Source organism: Leptodactylus fuscus, chromosome 4, assembly GCF_031893055.1.
Source record: "Leptodactylus fuscus isolate aLepFus1 chromosome 4, aLepFus1.hap2, whole genome shotgun sequence".
NCBI lineage: Eukaryota > Metazoa > Chordata > Amphibia > Anura > Leptodactylidae > Leptodactylus > Leptodactylus fuscus.
Window position 1 is genome coordinate 38,832,682 of NC_134268.1, and position 13,732 is coordinate 38,846,413.

A 13,732-nucleotide genomic window follows, 5' to 3' on the forward strand; every position below is an offset into this window, starting at 1 on the left:
GCTGATTGCCAAATGCTAGAATTGGGCGATTATGACCTAAATCACGATTAATTGGGTATATTACCTTGTGAATTTTCACGTTTTCGGAGACGTCCCAACCAGAGATGCCAAGACTTTTGCCCGTTTTTAGTGGATATGTTTCTATTAAAGTAATTGAAATCATTGATAACCTTTCACAAAGGGTACTAATAAATGGAGGGCATGGCACAAGTTACAATACAGGCGTACGACCTAAAGAACACTAAAAAGCAGGACAATGCAGTGCTAGGACCGTCCTCTCAAAAATAGGCCTATGGAGATGTCCTCTCAAATGGTCGACACGGGAACCTGTGGGGTGGAAGAAAGCAAAAGGAAAGGGGACAAGAAAAATAAAAAAAAGCAAATCTTTGTCATGACGAAAAGCTAAATTTAATGTCAGAAACATTCATTCATATACACTTTGAAATGTAAGGAAGTACAAGCACCTGGAAGTACACCGAAACCTCTGCAAAGGAACATGTCATCGACATCTCTAAGGCCGGGTTCACACGATGTCTTTTGGCACGTAATGTGACACGTAGACGCCGCGGGAGCTTTTGTGGGCTGTATACGCTCCCATTGTTTACAATGGGAGCCGGTACCGTATACGGGGCGCTATTTTGTGGCCGTGATTTTGCGGCTGCTGCAAAATAGCGCCGCGTATACAGTACCGGCTCCCATTGAAAACAATGGGAGCGTATACGGCCTGCAAAAGCTCCCGCGGCGTCTACGTGCCACAGTACGTGCCAAAAGACATTGTGTGAACCCGGCCTAAGAGGTTACACCGTTCTTTCACCATGGTACTTTATAATATACTATCTAGCTTAGACATTCCCTTTTATATGTTCAGTTTCACAAACCAATTATAATTGTCTTAATAAATCTAAAAATAAAATGAAGCATCTTTGGTCGTCATTAAAAATTTCCTCCAACCAATCGTATGTAGGCTATGTGTCTCCCTGGTAACAGACTACAAACATACCCCATGTAGTCAGACCCTGTGACTAGAGATGAGCGAGTACTGTTGGGATCAGCCAAATGAACGGATGCACCTGGTACTTCTGCTTTGACGGCGGCCGGCCGCTTAACCCCCCGCGTGCCGGCTACGTCCATTCATTTCTATGCGAGCGTGCTGTTCGGATCGGCTGATCCGAACAGCACTCGCTCATCTCTACCTGTGACCATATTGCCTGCTGTCTGTCTTTTACTTTCTGAATGTATGTCAACACAAAGTAGGAGACTTCACGACTCCAGGGTTACAATAAACAGAATGTGGCGTCTTACCATGGAGATGCATAGTCTATATAGCATCTGTAAATTAAAAACTGCAAATGTTGCTTCATTTTTTATTTGTTGAAATCTTAAAATTGTTTGCTGTATGTTTAAAAAGAGGTTACAGAAATTAATCCGTATTCAATTGGTGAGGGTCTGACACCCAGCGCCCGTACTGATCAGCTGTTCCTAGCAGGTGCTGGAATGAACACAGAGAATGGAATTGGAAACAAAGTTCCATTCACAGCTTAGTGGCCGGGTGAGGTTACTGCAGCTTACTTCCCATCCACTTGAATGGCTAGGCTTCCACCTCTGTTTTGGGGAGGTTATGGCTGCTGAGAATAGCTGATCACTGGGGGTGCCGGGTATCCTGAAGAACCCAATAAGCTTTATTTTCTGTCTGTCTCTTTAATGTTATTTTTTCCCCTTCATCCACAGATTGTAATAAGCATAGCGCTTATGTTTTATGTTGTCCACCGGGCCCAAGTCGAGCTGAACGCAGCAATCATGGCTTGTGAGATGGAGCTGAAGACCTCTCTGAAGGGCAGTCAACTCAACGGTGGCAGCTCTGTTTTCTGCAGCAAAAGAAGCTTGTTCTCAATGGGCGGGATCAACATTGTATGATTTTTGCTGAAGCCGTGCAGCCTTTGTTATTGCCAAGATTCCAATGACTACCTTCATTGAAGGAAGACTTGGGCTCCTCCAGAACTTTCCAAATGAACCTTAAGCGGGTTTTCCTTTTGCAAGGATGCCCACCAGGATCTCCATGTTGGCAGCATCCTTTGATCTTCACATTCTGTGTGTGCCATGGCATATACAATGCACTTTTCCTGCACAACTCTTAAGAACAATCGTCATGGCATATTTATTTATTAATGCACATAGCTATTTCATACAAAATGAAGAAAACTGGTATAAAATGCTAAATTATGTTTGTGATTTCATGTTTTGTTTTGCATTTATAGTATTGTTAGAAGATCACCGCACCTAAAATACAGGTTGAGTCCTAGAAGACTATTACAGAAATCTGTATATCAAAGTTCCAGTCAAATTAAAGGGGCTCTATCAGCAAAATCATGCTGCTAGAGCCCCACATATGCGTGCATAGCCTTTAAAAAGGCTATTCAGGCACCGTAAAAGTTATATTAAACTACCCCCCCCCCCCCCCCCCCGTTTTAAAATAATAACCTAAAAAAGAATGTGCTCTACTTACCTAACGTGCACGCTGGGCGGGCATTCAGGGTGTGTCTTCATCTTCATCCCCGCCTCTTCTTCCTCCGATGTCCTCCGGTCCCGTCTTCCTCCATCGCTCGTGAACGGACAGTGATAGCCGGGGCGCATGAGCAGTAGCCGTAGTAGAAGCCACATGCTACTGCGCATGCGCCCAGACCGTTTATTCATATCCGTGTCCGCGAACGAGCGCTGGAAGAAGACGGGACTGGAGGATTCTTCTTTAGGTTATTATTTTAAAACGGGGGGGGGGGGGGGGGGGGTATTTAAATATAACATTAGCAGTGCCTGAATAGCCTTTTTAAAGGCTATGCACGCATATGTGGGGCTCTATCAGCATGATTTTGCTGATAGAGCCCCTTTAAAGGGAAGGTCCACCCTTTTATAAAAAAAAAAAAAAAAATCACTCGTTTTGTGTATACAAATGCAATGCAGACCTATGTGTTTCCATGGTAACAGACTGCAAAAACGACGTGTGTAGTCTGACCCTGCCGTCACATTCCAATTCGCTCCATACTTATTTTTATCAAATGTGGGTAAGAAAGAAGCGGGGTACAGATGATCAGACTACACTGAGATTGATTGTAGTCTGTTGCCATGGACACACATTGGTCTGCATAGTAGTTGTAGACACAAAACGATTATATATATATATATATATATATATATATATATAAAAAAAAAAATTTTTTTTTTTATTTTTTTTTTTAATGAAGACTCTGTGCAAAGTCATTTCAACCCTCATTTCATATGTATTGAAATAATACAACATTGGTGAACCTTCCCTTTTAGGGCAGAGGTTTCTCCTATGTAGAATAGACTTGTTGTCCTATATTCCCATTGACGTTATAGGCACATGGTCAGTCGCAAATAATGGGGAGAACTTTTCCGTACATATTTATGAATGTTTTAGGTAGCTTTTATATAAAGTCATTTCTGTATTAGGCTTATTCGTTTATTTTAACAATTGCCTAGATAGTGTTTGATAACCACAGGACCATTTTTATCGTCCAAGGGAAACAATTCAGACGTACCCCCTACAAAGTGCTCTTAAACCAGTTGTGATTTGTTAACATTTTCAGTTCCTTTCACACAACTGGGATTTTGGTTTGTTGCGGGTTAAAGCCATGTTTATGTCAAGGGCTAGATTTACAGGTAGTTGTCGTTTGCCTAAAAGGGTTACTTTAAAGAGGTTCTCTACCCCCATTATTATTATTTTAATAAGGTGTTTGCAAGGCTTTAAAATAACAAAGTGGGTAATACTTTTCTTACCCAATCGCCTGTCGCTTACTGAGCCCCCACTGGTCCCTGTTCACATGACTTAAGGCCACTGCTGAAGCGGTCACTGGAGATGAGCGAACACTGTTCGGATCAGCCGATCCGAACAGCACGCTCCCATAGAAATGAATGGAAGTACCTGTGATGCTGACTTTGCCGGCGGCCGGCCGGCGTCACAGGTGCTTTCATTCATTTCTATGGGAGCGTGCTGTTCGGATCGGCTGATCCGAACAGTGTTCGCTCATCTCTAGTGGTCACATGTCTTTCTGGAACCAGGTGAACAGAGATCAGCAGGGAACCCTGTACACACGTGGCACAGGATTATTTAGGTGAGTATTACTGCTTTTATATTTTATAGCATTGTAAGCTCTTTGTGAAAAAAAAAATAATAATAATAAATTCAATCATTAAGTTGGGGAATTCCTTTAAGGGGGGCATTTCACCACTTCGACCAACTTCAACTTATTCCATCCTTCAATAGATACTGCACACTGATTTTGCCACAGTTAGACTTTTTTCTAGCCCCTACCGTTCCTGAGCAAAAAATTATGTTGGTTGAAGCTTCCAATATGCTATTTGGGTGTCCACAGACTATCTGCTCCAGCCCACCTACCAGTACGGAGAATAACCAGCATACAACAGCAATGATTACTCAGGAATGGTGGGGACTGGAGAAAAAATTAGTAGCTATTGAAGTAGGCCAAAAATTGGAGTTGGTGAAAGGTCCCCTTTAAGGTGTTATGCCTGCTGCTAAATGGCTGTACAGAATCCCTATGGCTTTGTATTTTGGAGCCATAGACTTTCCATGTGCGCCATGTGGTGCATCAGATTGACACCACATAGAGATAATCTGCCATACAAGCAATGCTTCCAGACCTAATGGAGCATTCCACTTTGTTTTTGGTTAAAAAATTTTAAGAAATTGACAGAAGGCAATGACATTTTGGGCCTACATATTCCAGGTCTCTGTACACCACTGTGGGGCCTGGAATATGTTCATGAGCCCTATGTGGTAATGTGTATGGTGCTATACGGTACCGCTGTACAGTACCATGTTAGGATGGCATTCTCCTCTAGAAGCAAGTAAGCAAGTTCACACGGGTTTTTTTGGACCGGAACCTGAGGCGGAGATTGCCTCAGGTTCTGGTCTAAAATACGGGTAGCTGTGACTGAAAGCCAGTGCAGGGCATCCAGTCGCGAATTCTGCTCCAGATTAGGCCCAAATGAATGAACCTAGTCAGGAGGGAGTGTCTTCAGGCAATGTCGTGAGGCCAATCCCCCTGAAAAAATGAGCATCTCGCTTCTTTTTTTCCGGGAGCCGGAACAAACGGCTCCCAGAAAAAAGTACTGACCGGCCCCCTCCAAATCCTGACCAAAAAAACCCCGTGTGAACTTACCCTAAGGCATATATATGTAATACAACGTCTTCTGTTGTATCCAAAATCAGACAAACTGCGCCTCTATATGAAATCAGATGTATACAGGTGTATAGTAGATACAATTCGGAGGTTGTATGAGGCCTTAGGGCTAGTTCACACGTGAACTGCCCGCGCGGGTTTTGACACAGAGAGAGACGCGGCGAGCCGCGTCTCTCTCTTGTCAAAACCCGCCCGCCGCGACCATCGCTGTCGCGGCTTAACCCTCTGCTGTCGGCTCAAATGAATGAGCCGACATAGGAGGGAGCTGCGGGGGGCGGAAGCCGCGCGACTGAGACAGCGCGGCTTCCGCCTGAAGAAAGGACATGTCCTTTCTTTTCTCCGCTAGCAGCAGCTCGCCGCTAGCGGAGAACAGAAGCCCGGCGGTCTCCATAGACCACCATTATAAGGGGAGGTTTTGGACGCGAAATCCGCTGTCAAAAACCTCCCCTTGTACTCACGTGTGAACTAGCCCTTAGGGTCATAGACACTGCATAAATAGAAGGAATGTAGTATATTTTTTTGACTAAGGAGTGTCCAGTCATCTCGAGACCATTCTTCCTTCCTTCATTTTAGGACACGATAAACTTAAGATATCTCTGGCCCTTCTGACTCTTTTAGACTTGACATCTTCTTATTGTGTAGGACTTGCCGAGACACGAGACTCTAAGGGACTCCTTTACTATATGGTACATGGCAATATGTATTGTAAAAGTCATTTTATTATATTTTTGTAGATGTAGTTGTAATGGTATCGCTTACTTATACATAAGGTACATCGACAATACATGTATAGAAATCCGCGGAGACGGCGAGATCTCCAGGTTTTAAATGCTGGAGCGTCTGCAGCACGTACTATTGAGTGGCCTTCAAATTTTTACGCTTATTTATTTTTATCTCCACTTGTAATATAAGCTTTAAGACCGTATAATATAGCCATTGCTTGGATTTTGTATTTGAAGTTGTCATTTGTGGCTTACACACCATGGAGGTAGTCACTCTGGAAGACAACGGTGTGATTGCAACCATTGACCCCCACCCACAAAATGGCGGCCTCCATTGTGTGCGGCTTACAAGTGAGCTTAGACTTGTACGTGGCTGTACTGTGTCTGTTCCACTTGCTTTGCACATTTTATTCCATTTTGAAGGTAAGACATCTGCTAAATTTGTATTCCGAGATGGTAAAACTGACCCCCCCTCCCCCTCCCCCTTCCCTTTTTTACTCAGGACTTTTGAAATGTGAATTTTCATCTGAGTTATTACAGTTCAGCTATGGAATATTAAACTATAATTTACAGATGTGTCGAGTGGATCTGTGAAAAAAAAAAAAAAAAAAAAATCTCTATTGGAGCAAATAATAAATCTTCCTTGAATTTTTTTTAGCGCTGTAATTTCTATAAGCTGGGAATGTGCGGAAGGGAATTGTTACCAAATGGTTCATTACATAGAACGTCTGCAAAATTGGACAAAGGTTTTTCATCGTGTAATTGAATAATTTATCTACTTTTATCTTAACCTTCCTGTTTTATTGCCTTATTTGCCTTGCAGACCTGAGCCTATGGATTTATGTATCGGTAGCTTTATACATAAGTAGCAGTAAATAAAAGCTACCGATACATAACTGCACCTAAACTATTCTATCACAATGCTAGTCCTTTGCAAGACGCAAACTTTAAGGCTAAGGCCCCACGTGGTGGCAACATATCGCGATTGTTTCCGCAGCACTTTAGACAGAAAGTTTGCAGAGGTTTCCTCTGCGGAATTTCTGTTTCAATTATACCTATGGGGGAAACTGCTGGAGTTTCCGTAGATATAATTGACATGCTGAGATTTCCAAAACTGCACCGGGCAAATCGCAGAGTTTACGCCACGTAGGGCCCCGGCCTAAAGAGGACTTTTTCACCACTTCCATCAACTTCTTTGTATCCTTCGATAGACACCACTTCACTGATTCCTGTGCAGTTGGATTTTTTTTTCTCTACCATCCTGAGCAACCATTTATGTTAGTCTCCGCACCCAATCCTAATAACGCACTCTGCTCCAGCCAAGGACGGCCCACCTGACAGTTAATAGTCTGGATCCGCCCACCTGACAATATAGAGAGCATAATTAAAATATTGGGTGCTGAAACCAACAGTGATTGTTCAGGAACAGTTGGGGGGAAAAGAAAAAATACAGTGGAGTGGCACCTATTAAAGGATACGGAAAAGGTGAAAGGTGTTTGGGTTTTTTTTGTTGTTTTTTTTTAATATTTTGTCTCTTCTAATGAGTATAAAGTTCCTAAAATTTATCCCATATGGTTAATACAGTAGTTCAAGAAAGGAGGGGGAATCAGAATGGCTGTACTGATGTTTTAGCGCCCAAAAAAATTTCTTATATATTTCCGTACATGGACGAAAAGAGTGACAGGTGTCAGAATAGCGTGAGACAAAGTGCTCTCCTTATTTTTTTTTATTTTTGTTTGTTTTTGTTTTCAAAGCCTTAGATTTTTTGTAAAGATATGAGAATATAAAAATTATATAAACCCGATATCTCACAGAATGTAGGTAACGTATCAATTCTGCTTCATAGTAAACACCATAAAACCAAATCCCATAGAAAATGGTGAAATGCAGTTCTTTTCTAATTCCGCCTCAATCTGAATTTGATCCACCTTCCCAGTACATTGGGCAGAATATTAAATGACACCATTATGATATACAATATGGCCTGCAAAACATAATACATAATATGGTTCTGTGGACGTAAAAATAAAAAAGCTGTGGATTTTGGAAGATGGGAAGTAAAAAAAGAAAATGAAAAACGGATGTGGCAGGAAGGAGTGAGAGTTAGAGTGTGAAATACCACATTACCTTGCAGTATGCTAATGAATGAACGGATTGACAACTGGGAGGTCCCAGACCTCCCACTGTCAACTGGGCATAACCTTTCCCAGCTCTGACCATGGCCTATGAGGGCAGTCTGGTACCATGTTCACCAGGAGGGCACAGTGAGGAGAGGAAACCCTGGAGATCATCTGAATAGCAAAAAGAACCCCCGAAACAATGGGTTCTTTCTCCAGCATGGGAATATTGTCGCACAAAACTGGGCACACACCTGCAAACAGCTATTAGACCCCTACAGAATAAGACTTCTGCAAAGCAAACTGTACCCTATGAGACATAACATATTCCCTTCAAAATGTGCAATAACCCCTGAGATGCAAGAGATTTTCCGCCAACTCTACCGCAACGTTTTAGACCAACAGCTTCCTTTCAAATATATAATAGCCATTTCTCCAAGTATGCAATAACTCCTCAATCACAAGGGATTACAATCTAACTGTGCGGTAACCCATAGGACACGAGTATGCTACAACACCTCAGGTACAAGCAATAATCTTGCACGTGTGCAATACTCACTAAGGATACATGTACACGTCAGATTGAGGAAGGGGGGGGGGACCGATTTCATAGTGCAATGCAGTCAGGTGTCCTAGTAGCTGACTTCAATGGGGAGGATGATCTGCTTTATAATCATCGAAATGGAGCATTAGACCACCTCTCCCATCAAAGCAGCCTTTACCTGCACACTTGTTCATGTGCATGAGGCCTTAGACACAAGTGAATATCCTCCATATATGTCATAGACACTGAGGTACCAGTGATCCTTCACCAAACACGCAGTGCAGTAATTCTTCAGACATGAGATTATCCAGCAGACATGCAATAACCTTTCTGTCACAAGTGATTCTCTACCAAGTATACTATAACTGTCAGACACTTATGATTCTCCTTCAAGTAGGCCATAACCTTTCAGAAGATTTGCTGATGTCTGAGGGGTTTTTGTATATCTTGAAGACAATTGCTAGTGTCTGACGGATTATTGCCTATTTGGTGGAGAACTGAGCATAGCTGAAAGGTTATAGCATGTGCTAAGGAGGACTGCTTGTATCTGAGGGGTTGTTGCCTATTATGTGGATCAGCAAGTGACTATGGAGTTATGACATAGCTGGGAGAGAATTGTGGGAGTATTGTAGACTTTGTGGAGCGTCTTTTGTGACTAAAGGATTATCTATGTCTTTATGCTCCAGCCTAGGACCGCCCACTTGACAGTATAGAGACTAATTGTACTGAAACTGGGATGCTGGAGGGTAGAGAAAAAAGTGCAAAGAGTAAGTTTATGCAGGTTTTTTTGGTCAGGATTTTGTGGCTATGTCTGCCTCAAATTCCTGACCAAAAAGATGGCTCCCATTGTAATTAATGGGAGCCGTTTTTTCCGGCTCCCAGAAAAAGAAGGGAGGTCCATTCATTTGGGCCTAATCTGGAGCAGAGTTCGCAACTGGATGCCGGTGCACTGCACCAGCATCCAGTCGTAGCTTCCCGAATTTTGGACTGGAATCTGAGGCGGTCTCCTCCTCAGGTTCCGGTCCAAAAAACCATGTGTGAACTTACCCTTAGAGTTGGTGGAAGTGCTGAATGCTTCTCTTTACATTAATGCTACATTTTAACCCTCTCCTGACATTTGCCGTACTATTATGGTGGACGTATGTCTTTAAAAATGTCGAACACTCAGGTCAAACAAAAAAAGTTGCAGCTTTAGGGCCTGTTCACACGGAGTAAACGCTCATGTATTTTGGCAAAATACACGTGTATTTTTTACAAAAATAAGACTCCCATTGACTTCAATAACATTTTACACGTGTATTTTGACGTGTTTTATTATACATATAAAAAAATGTCATTGAAGTCAGTGGGAGTCTTCTTTTTACACGTGTATTTTGCCAAAATACACGCGCGTTTACTCCGTGTGAACGGGCCCTTAGGAAGATAAAAAAACGGTGGGAAGGAGTTAGTAAACTTAATTCTTTTCTATAACTCAACTCAGGAACGCCCTTCTGACAGTGGGGAGAGATCGGTGCCCAAACTAACAGCTTCGATATCTCCAGCCCCAGGGCATATAACGGGAAAGCCGACAGTGACTGAATTCAGCGCACTTTCGGCATTCTAGCGGTATATAGAACTGCATGTGCCTGAGGACATGAAAGGTCCACTTTACAGCACCATAGATCTCTACAATGCTGCTAATCCCATGCCATATACTGTACAGCAATGGTTCACCATATGTAACCCCCATATGAAAAACTAACGTTACATGTACACGATCTTAGTGGTTTTGTTATCCGTAGATATTCATGTCTGCATTGCATTAGTAAAGTCATCAGCAATCACGGATCTTGTAAGATTCTGTTCTCCTTTCTCCTTACCAGGCAGATTACTATGCTGTGACTGTAACAAGCTGTGCACCTGTGTGTCCATCACATGACCATGGACCGTATATGACCATGGGCTGTAAGCTAAAAATTACTGTGAAAAACAAACATCTGGTATCTACAAACTTATAAAAATATTTTTCCCGTACCGTGAACTCCGTAGCAGAAAAAAAAAAATCAAAAGTGCCGAACTGCAGGGTTTTTTGCTGTTTCTCCTCTCATAAAAATTTCAATAAAACGCGATCAAAGCAATAGACGTTCCCCAAAATGGTAGAACTAAAAAGTACATCAAAAGTACTTTTTTTTTTTTTTTTTTTTTGCAGGGAGAGGACCTTGTTTAAATGACTGCATAACTTTGCAGGTAAATTGCGTGTCCAATTAAAAAATCTTGCTCACTCTATGAAGGTGATCTGCAGTACCGGACACAGCCTGAGGACACAAGTGGCGCTGTTTTAGTAGATTAATTAAATTAAAAAAAAAAAAAACCTTGCTTATAATCTTATATAAATGCTTTATCCATCAGAATATGTGACGGTATGAAATAAAAAAAGTTAGAACCCAAATACAAGTTCAGTATTTACAATGTCCCCTCTGACTATGTCTGGCACTTGATCCAGGGTTTTTATACTGACTGCCAGATTTGGAGTCGGGAAGGATTTTTTTCCCCTGAAATAGGGCAATTGGTATGAGCCTCATGGGGTTTTTTGCCTTCCCCTGGACTAACACTGTAGGGACTGTAGGGTTATAGGTTGGACTTGATGGACTGATGTCTTCATCCAACCTCATCTACTATGTAACTATGTAAATAGACACTATAAAGTTGTGTTTGTGTTAGAATTAAAGGGATTCTGGATTTTGCAGTGCGGACTTTGACATGTTTTTCAGTCTCTACAAATAATACAGTTCATATCATCATATGGTAATGTTTGCATTGGTTTCCTACAGATAAGGATAGAGTCCAGGTCAGTCACCCGCCATATAGTGTAGTCACCAGAGAATATTAGGATTATTCATTCGCTGTCTCCTGCTGACATGTGGACTCTGAGACTCGGACTATGTTAGAAGGGGTTGAGTCATTTGGTGTGAAATTTGCATTATCTGGTCTATTATAGCTCCCTATCATCTGGACCTGTCTGTACGTGACTACCAGTTGCAGGAGAGTTTGTACTGATGTGCCGAAACCTCTTATCGGTGTTAACCTCAATGGGTACATCTCATCTCCTGACACCTGAACTTTGCTTTCTAGTGATGTGCTGTCCTGTGTTCCCAACGCCGCACCTCCCATGAGGCGACCTGAAGAGACCACTTCAGGCGGCGCTATGCCAGGGCCCCGGGGAGGGTGGCATTTTTGCTTACCTAAGCCAGTCCAGGACACTGGCTTAGCGTCACCGTCACTGAGCGGTGGATTGGGGAGGCCCTGAGGACGCAGCGCTGCTCCAGCGGAACCCCCTCACGCTCAGGCAGAGAGCAGGTCCTCTCAATACCTGCTCTCTGCCTGCTAACGGCGCACCACCACACCCCCTTTGCTTCGCCACGCCCCCTTCGCTCCACCACGCCCCCTCTGCCCCGCCCCCTCCTCCCGGTGGGGGGGGGGCCTTTTTGTCGTCCGCCTCGGGCGGCAAAAAAGGTAGGTTCACCCCTGACTGGACAATCTCTTTATGAACATGTTGACCATTAGAAAATTAGAAGCCGTGTACTACAGGATATTAATACTATATATAAGGCATGTGATATACATCTGTATCATCCCTGGGGTTTTACAAGCTCAGTTATGGGAACACGCAGGGGTGAACCTACCTTTTTTGCCGCCCGAGGCGGGCGACAAAAAGCTGGGGGCGGGGCATGGCGGAGCAAAGGGGGTGTGGCGGAGCGGCGTTAGCAGGCACGAAGAGGACCTGCTCTCTGCCTGAGCGTGAGGGGAGGCCGCTGGAGCAGCACTGCGTCCACAGGGCCTCCCCAATCCACCGCTCAGTGACGGTGACGCTAAGCCAGTCCAGGACAGTTTGTCCTGGACTGGCTTAGGTAAGCAAAAATGCCACCCTCCCCGGGGCCCTGGCATAGTGCCGCCTGAAGCGGTCGCTTCAGGTCGCCTCATGGGAGGTGCGGCGCTGTGTCCAGTTTAGAAGACCCATTTTCATACACACTTGATAGGGGGTGCCCCTTGAGGACTAACTTATCGTCTAAGTATCCTTCCAAAAAAAAAAGCAGATATTGTTCATTTCAAAACTCCTTCATCACAAATTTTTGAAAATGTTCACATTTGAGCTAATCTGGACTTTTTGCAGTTTGATTGGTACTAATATGGTCGTCATGTCAAAAGGTGCATGATATATTTTGCGCCCGAGAAAGGGCTCAATTCAGCCCAAAACGCGTTGTGACAATAAAGAAGTTTGTTATATCCTGGGTGAGCGCTGCTTTCTGCCTATTCCTTGGAGGAGGCTGGTCCGTAATTGTTGCTAAATGGAGAAAGGGATCACACATAACATGGCAGCCAATCACAAAGAACTATAGGTCTAAGATCAGTGATAATACATAGGTAGTATGATAGGCTGATAGAGAAGGTGGAGAGAGATTAGAGAGATAGGGTCTTGGATAGTTAGCTTGAGATAGGTAGGAAATAATACACAGATAATATGGTGTCAGAGTTTTTAGTATTAGTATTCTGGCCCCCAATACGGTATATAACCCCCTTTTTCTGGCCCACCACACAGTATATGACCCCCTTTTTTTGGCTCCCCACAATATATGACCCCACTTTTTATGGCCACCATGATATATGACCCCATTTTTTGCTCCCTACACAGTATATAACTCAGTTTTATGGACCCCACATAGTAAATGACTCTTTTTTGTGACCCACACAAATTATATGACCCCTTTTTTATAACCCCCCAACACACACAGTTTAAGAGCCCCCCCCCCTTTTTTTTTTTTTTTTTTCAAAACCCTCCTCCAAGTATGTACAGTCCCTGACAAAAGTTCTGTCGCTTATCCATGTTGTGGAATCAAAAGCTTTTAACCTGACTTTAAATTCATCCATTGGTTTAAGAAATGACTCATACGAAAGGTGAAACCATCACAAATGTGTTTTTTATTAGGAAAATAAATTGGCTTCTCTGGCGAAATATTGATCAATTAATGAACACAGAAAAAAACAAAAATGAGGTAGACTGTACTCTAAGCATACGGAAAATATAAAAATATTTATTAATATGTTAATGCAATTATAACAAGAAAACACACACAATACAGGAAACAATTCCCACAA

The 13,732-nt window shown here is 42.9% G+C and overlaps 1 protein-coding gene across 1 annotated transcript in view; it reads left to right on the forward strand.

Moving 5' to 3' along the window:
- The window catches only part of TMEM64 (transmembrane protein 64), a 37,504-nt gene extending 35,224 nt beyond the window's left edge, over positions 1 to 2,280 (forward strand). Inside the window, exon 3 of the mRNA XM_075270335.1 lies at positions 1,729 to 2,280. Coding sequence (XP_075126436.1) covers positions 1,729 to 1,914 — 186 coding nt within the window. The 3' untranslated portion in view covers positions 1,915 to 2,280. The remainder of the gene's footprint in view (positions 1 to 1,728) is intronic.
- Positions 2,281 to 13,732: the final 11,452 nt, after the last annotated feature.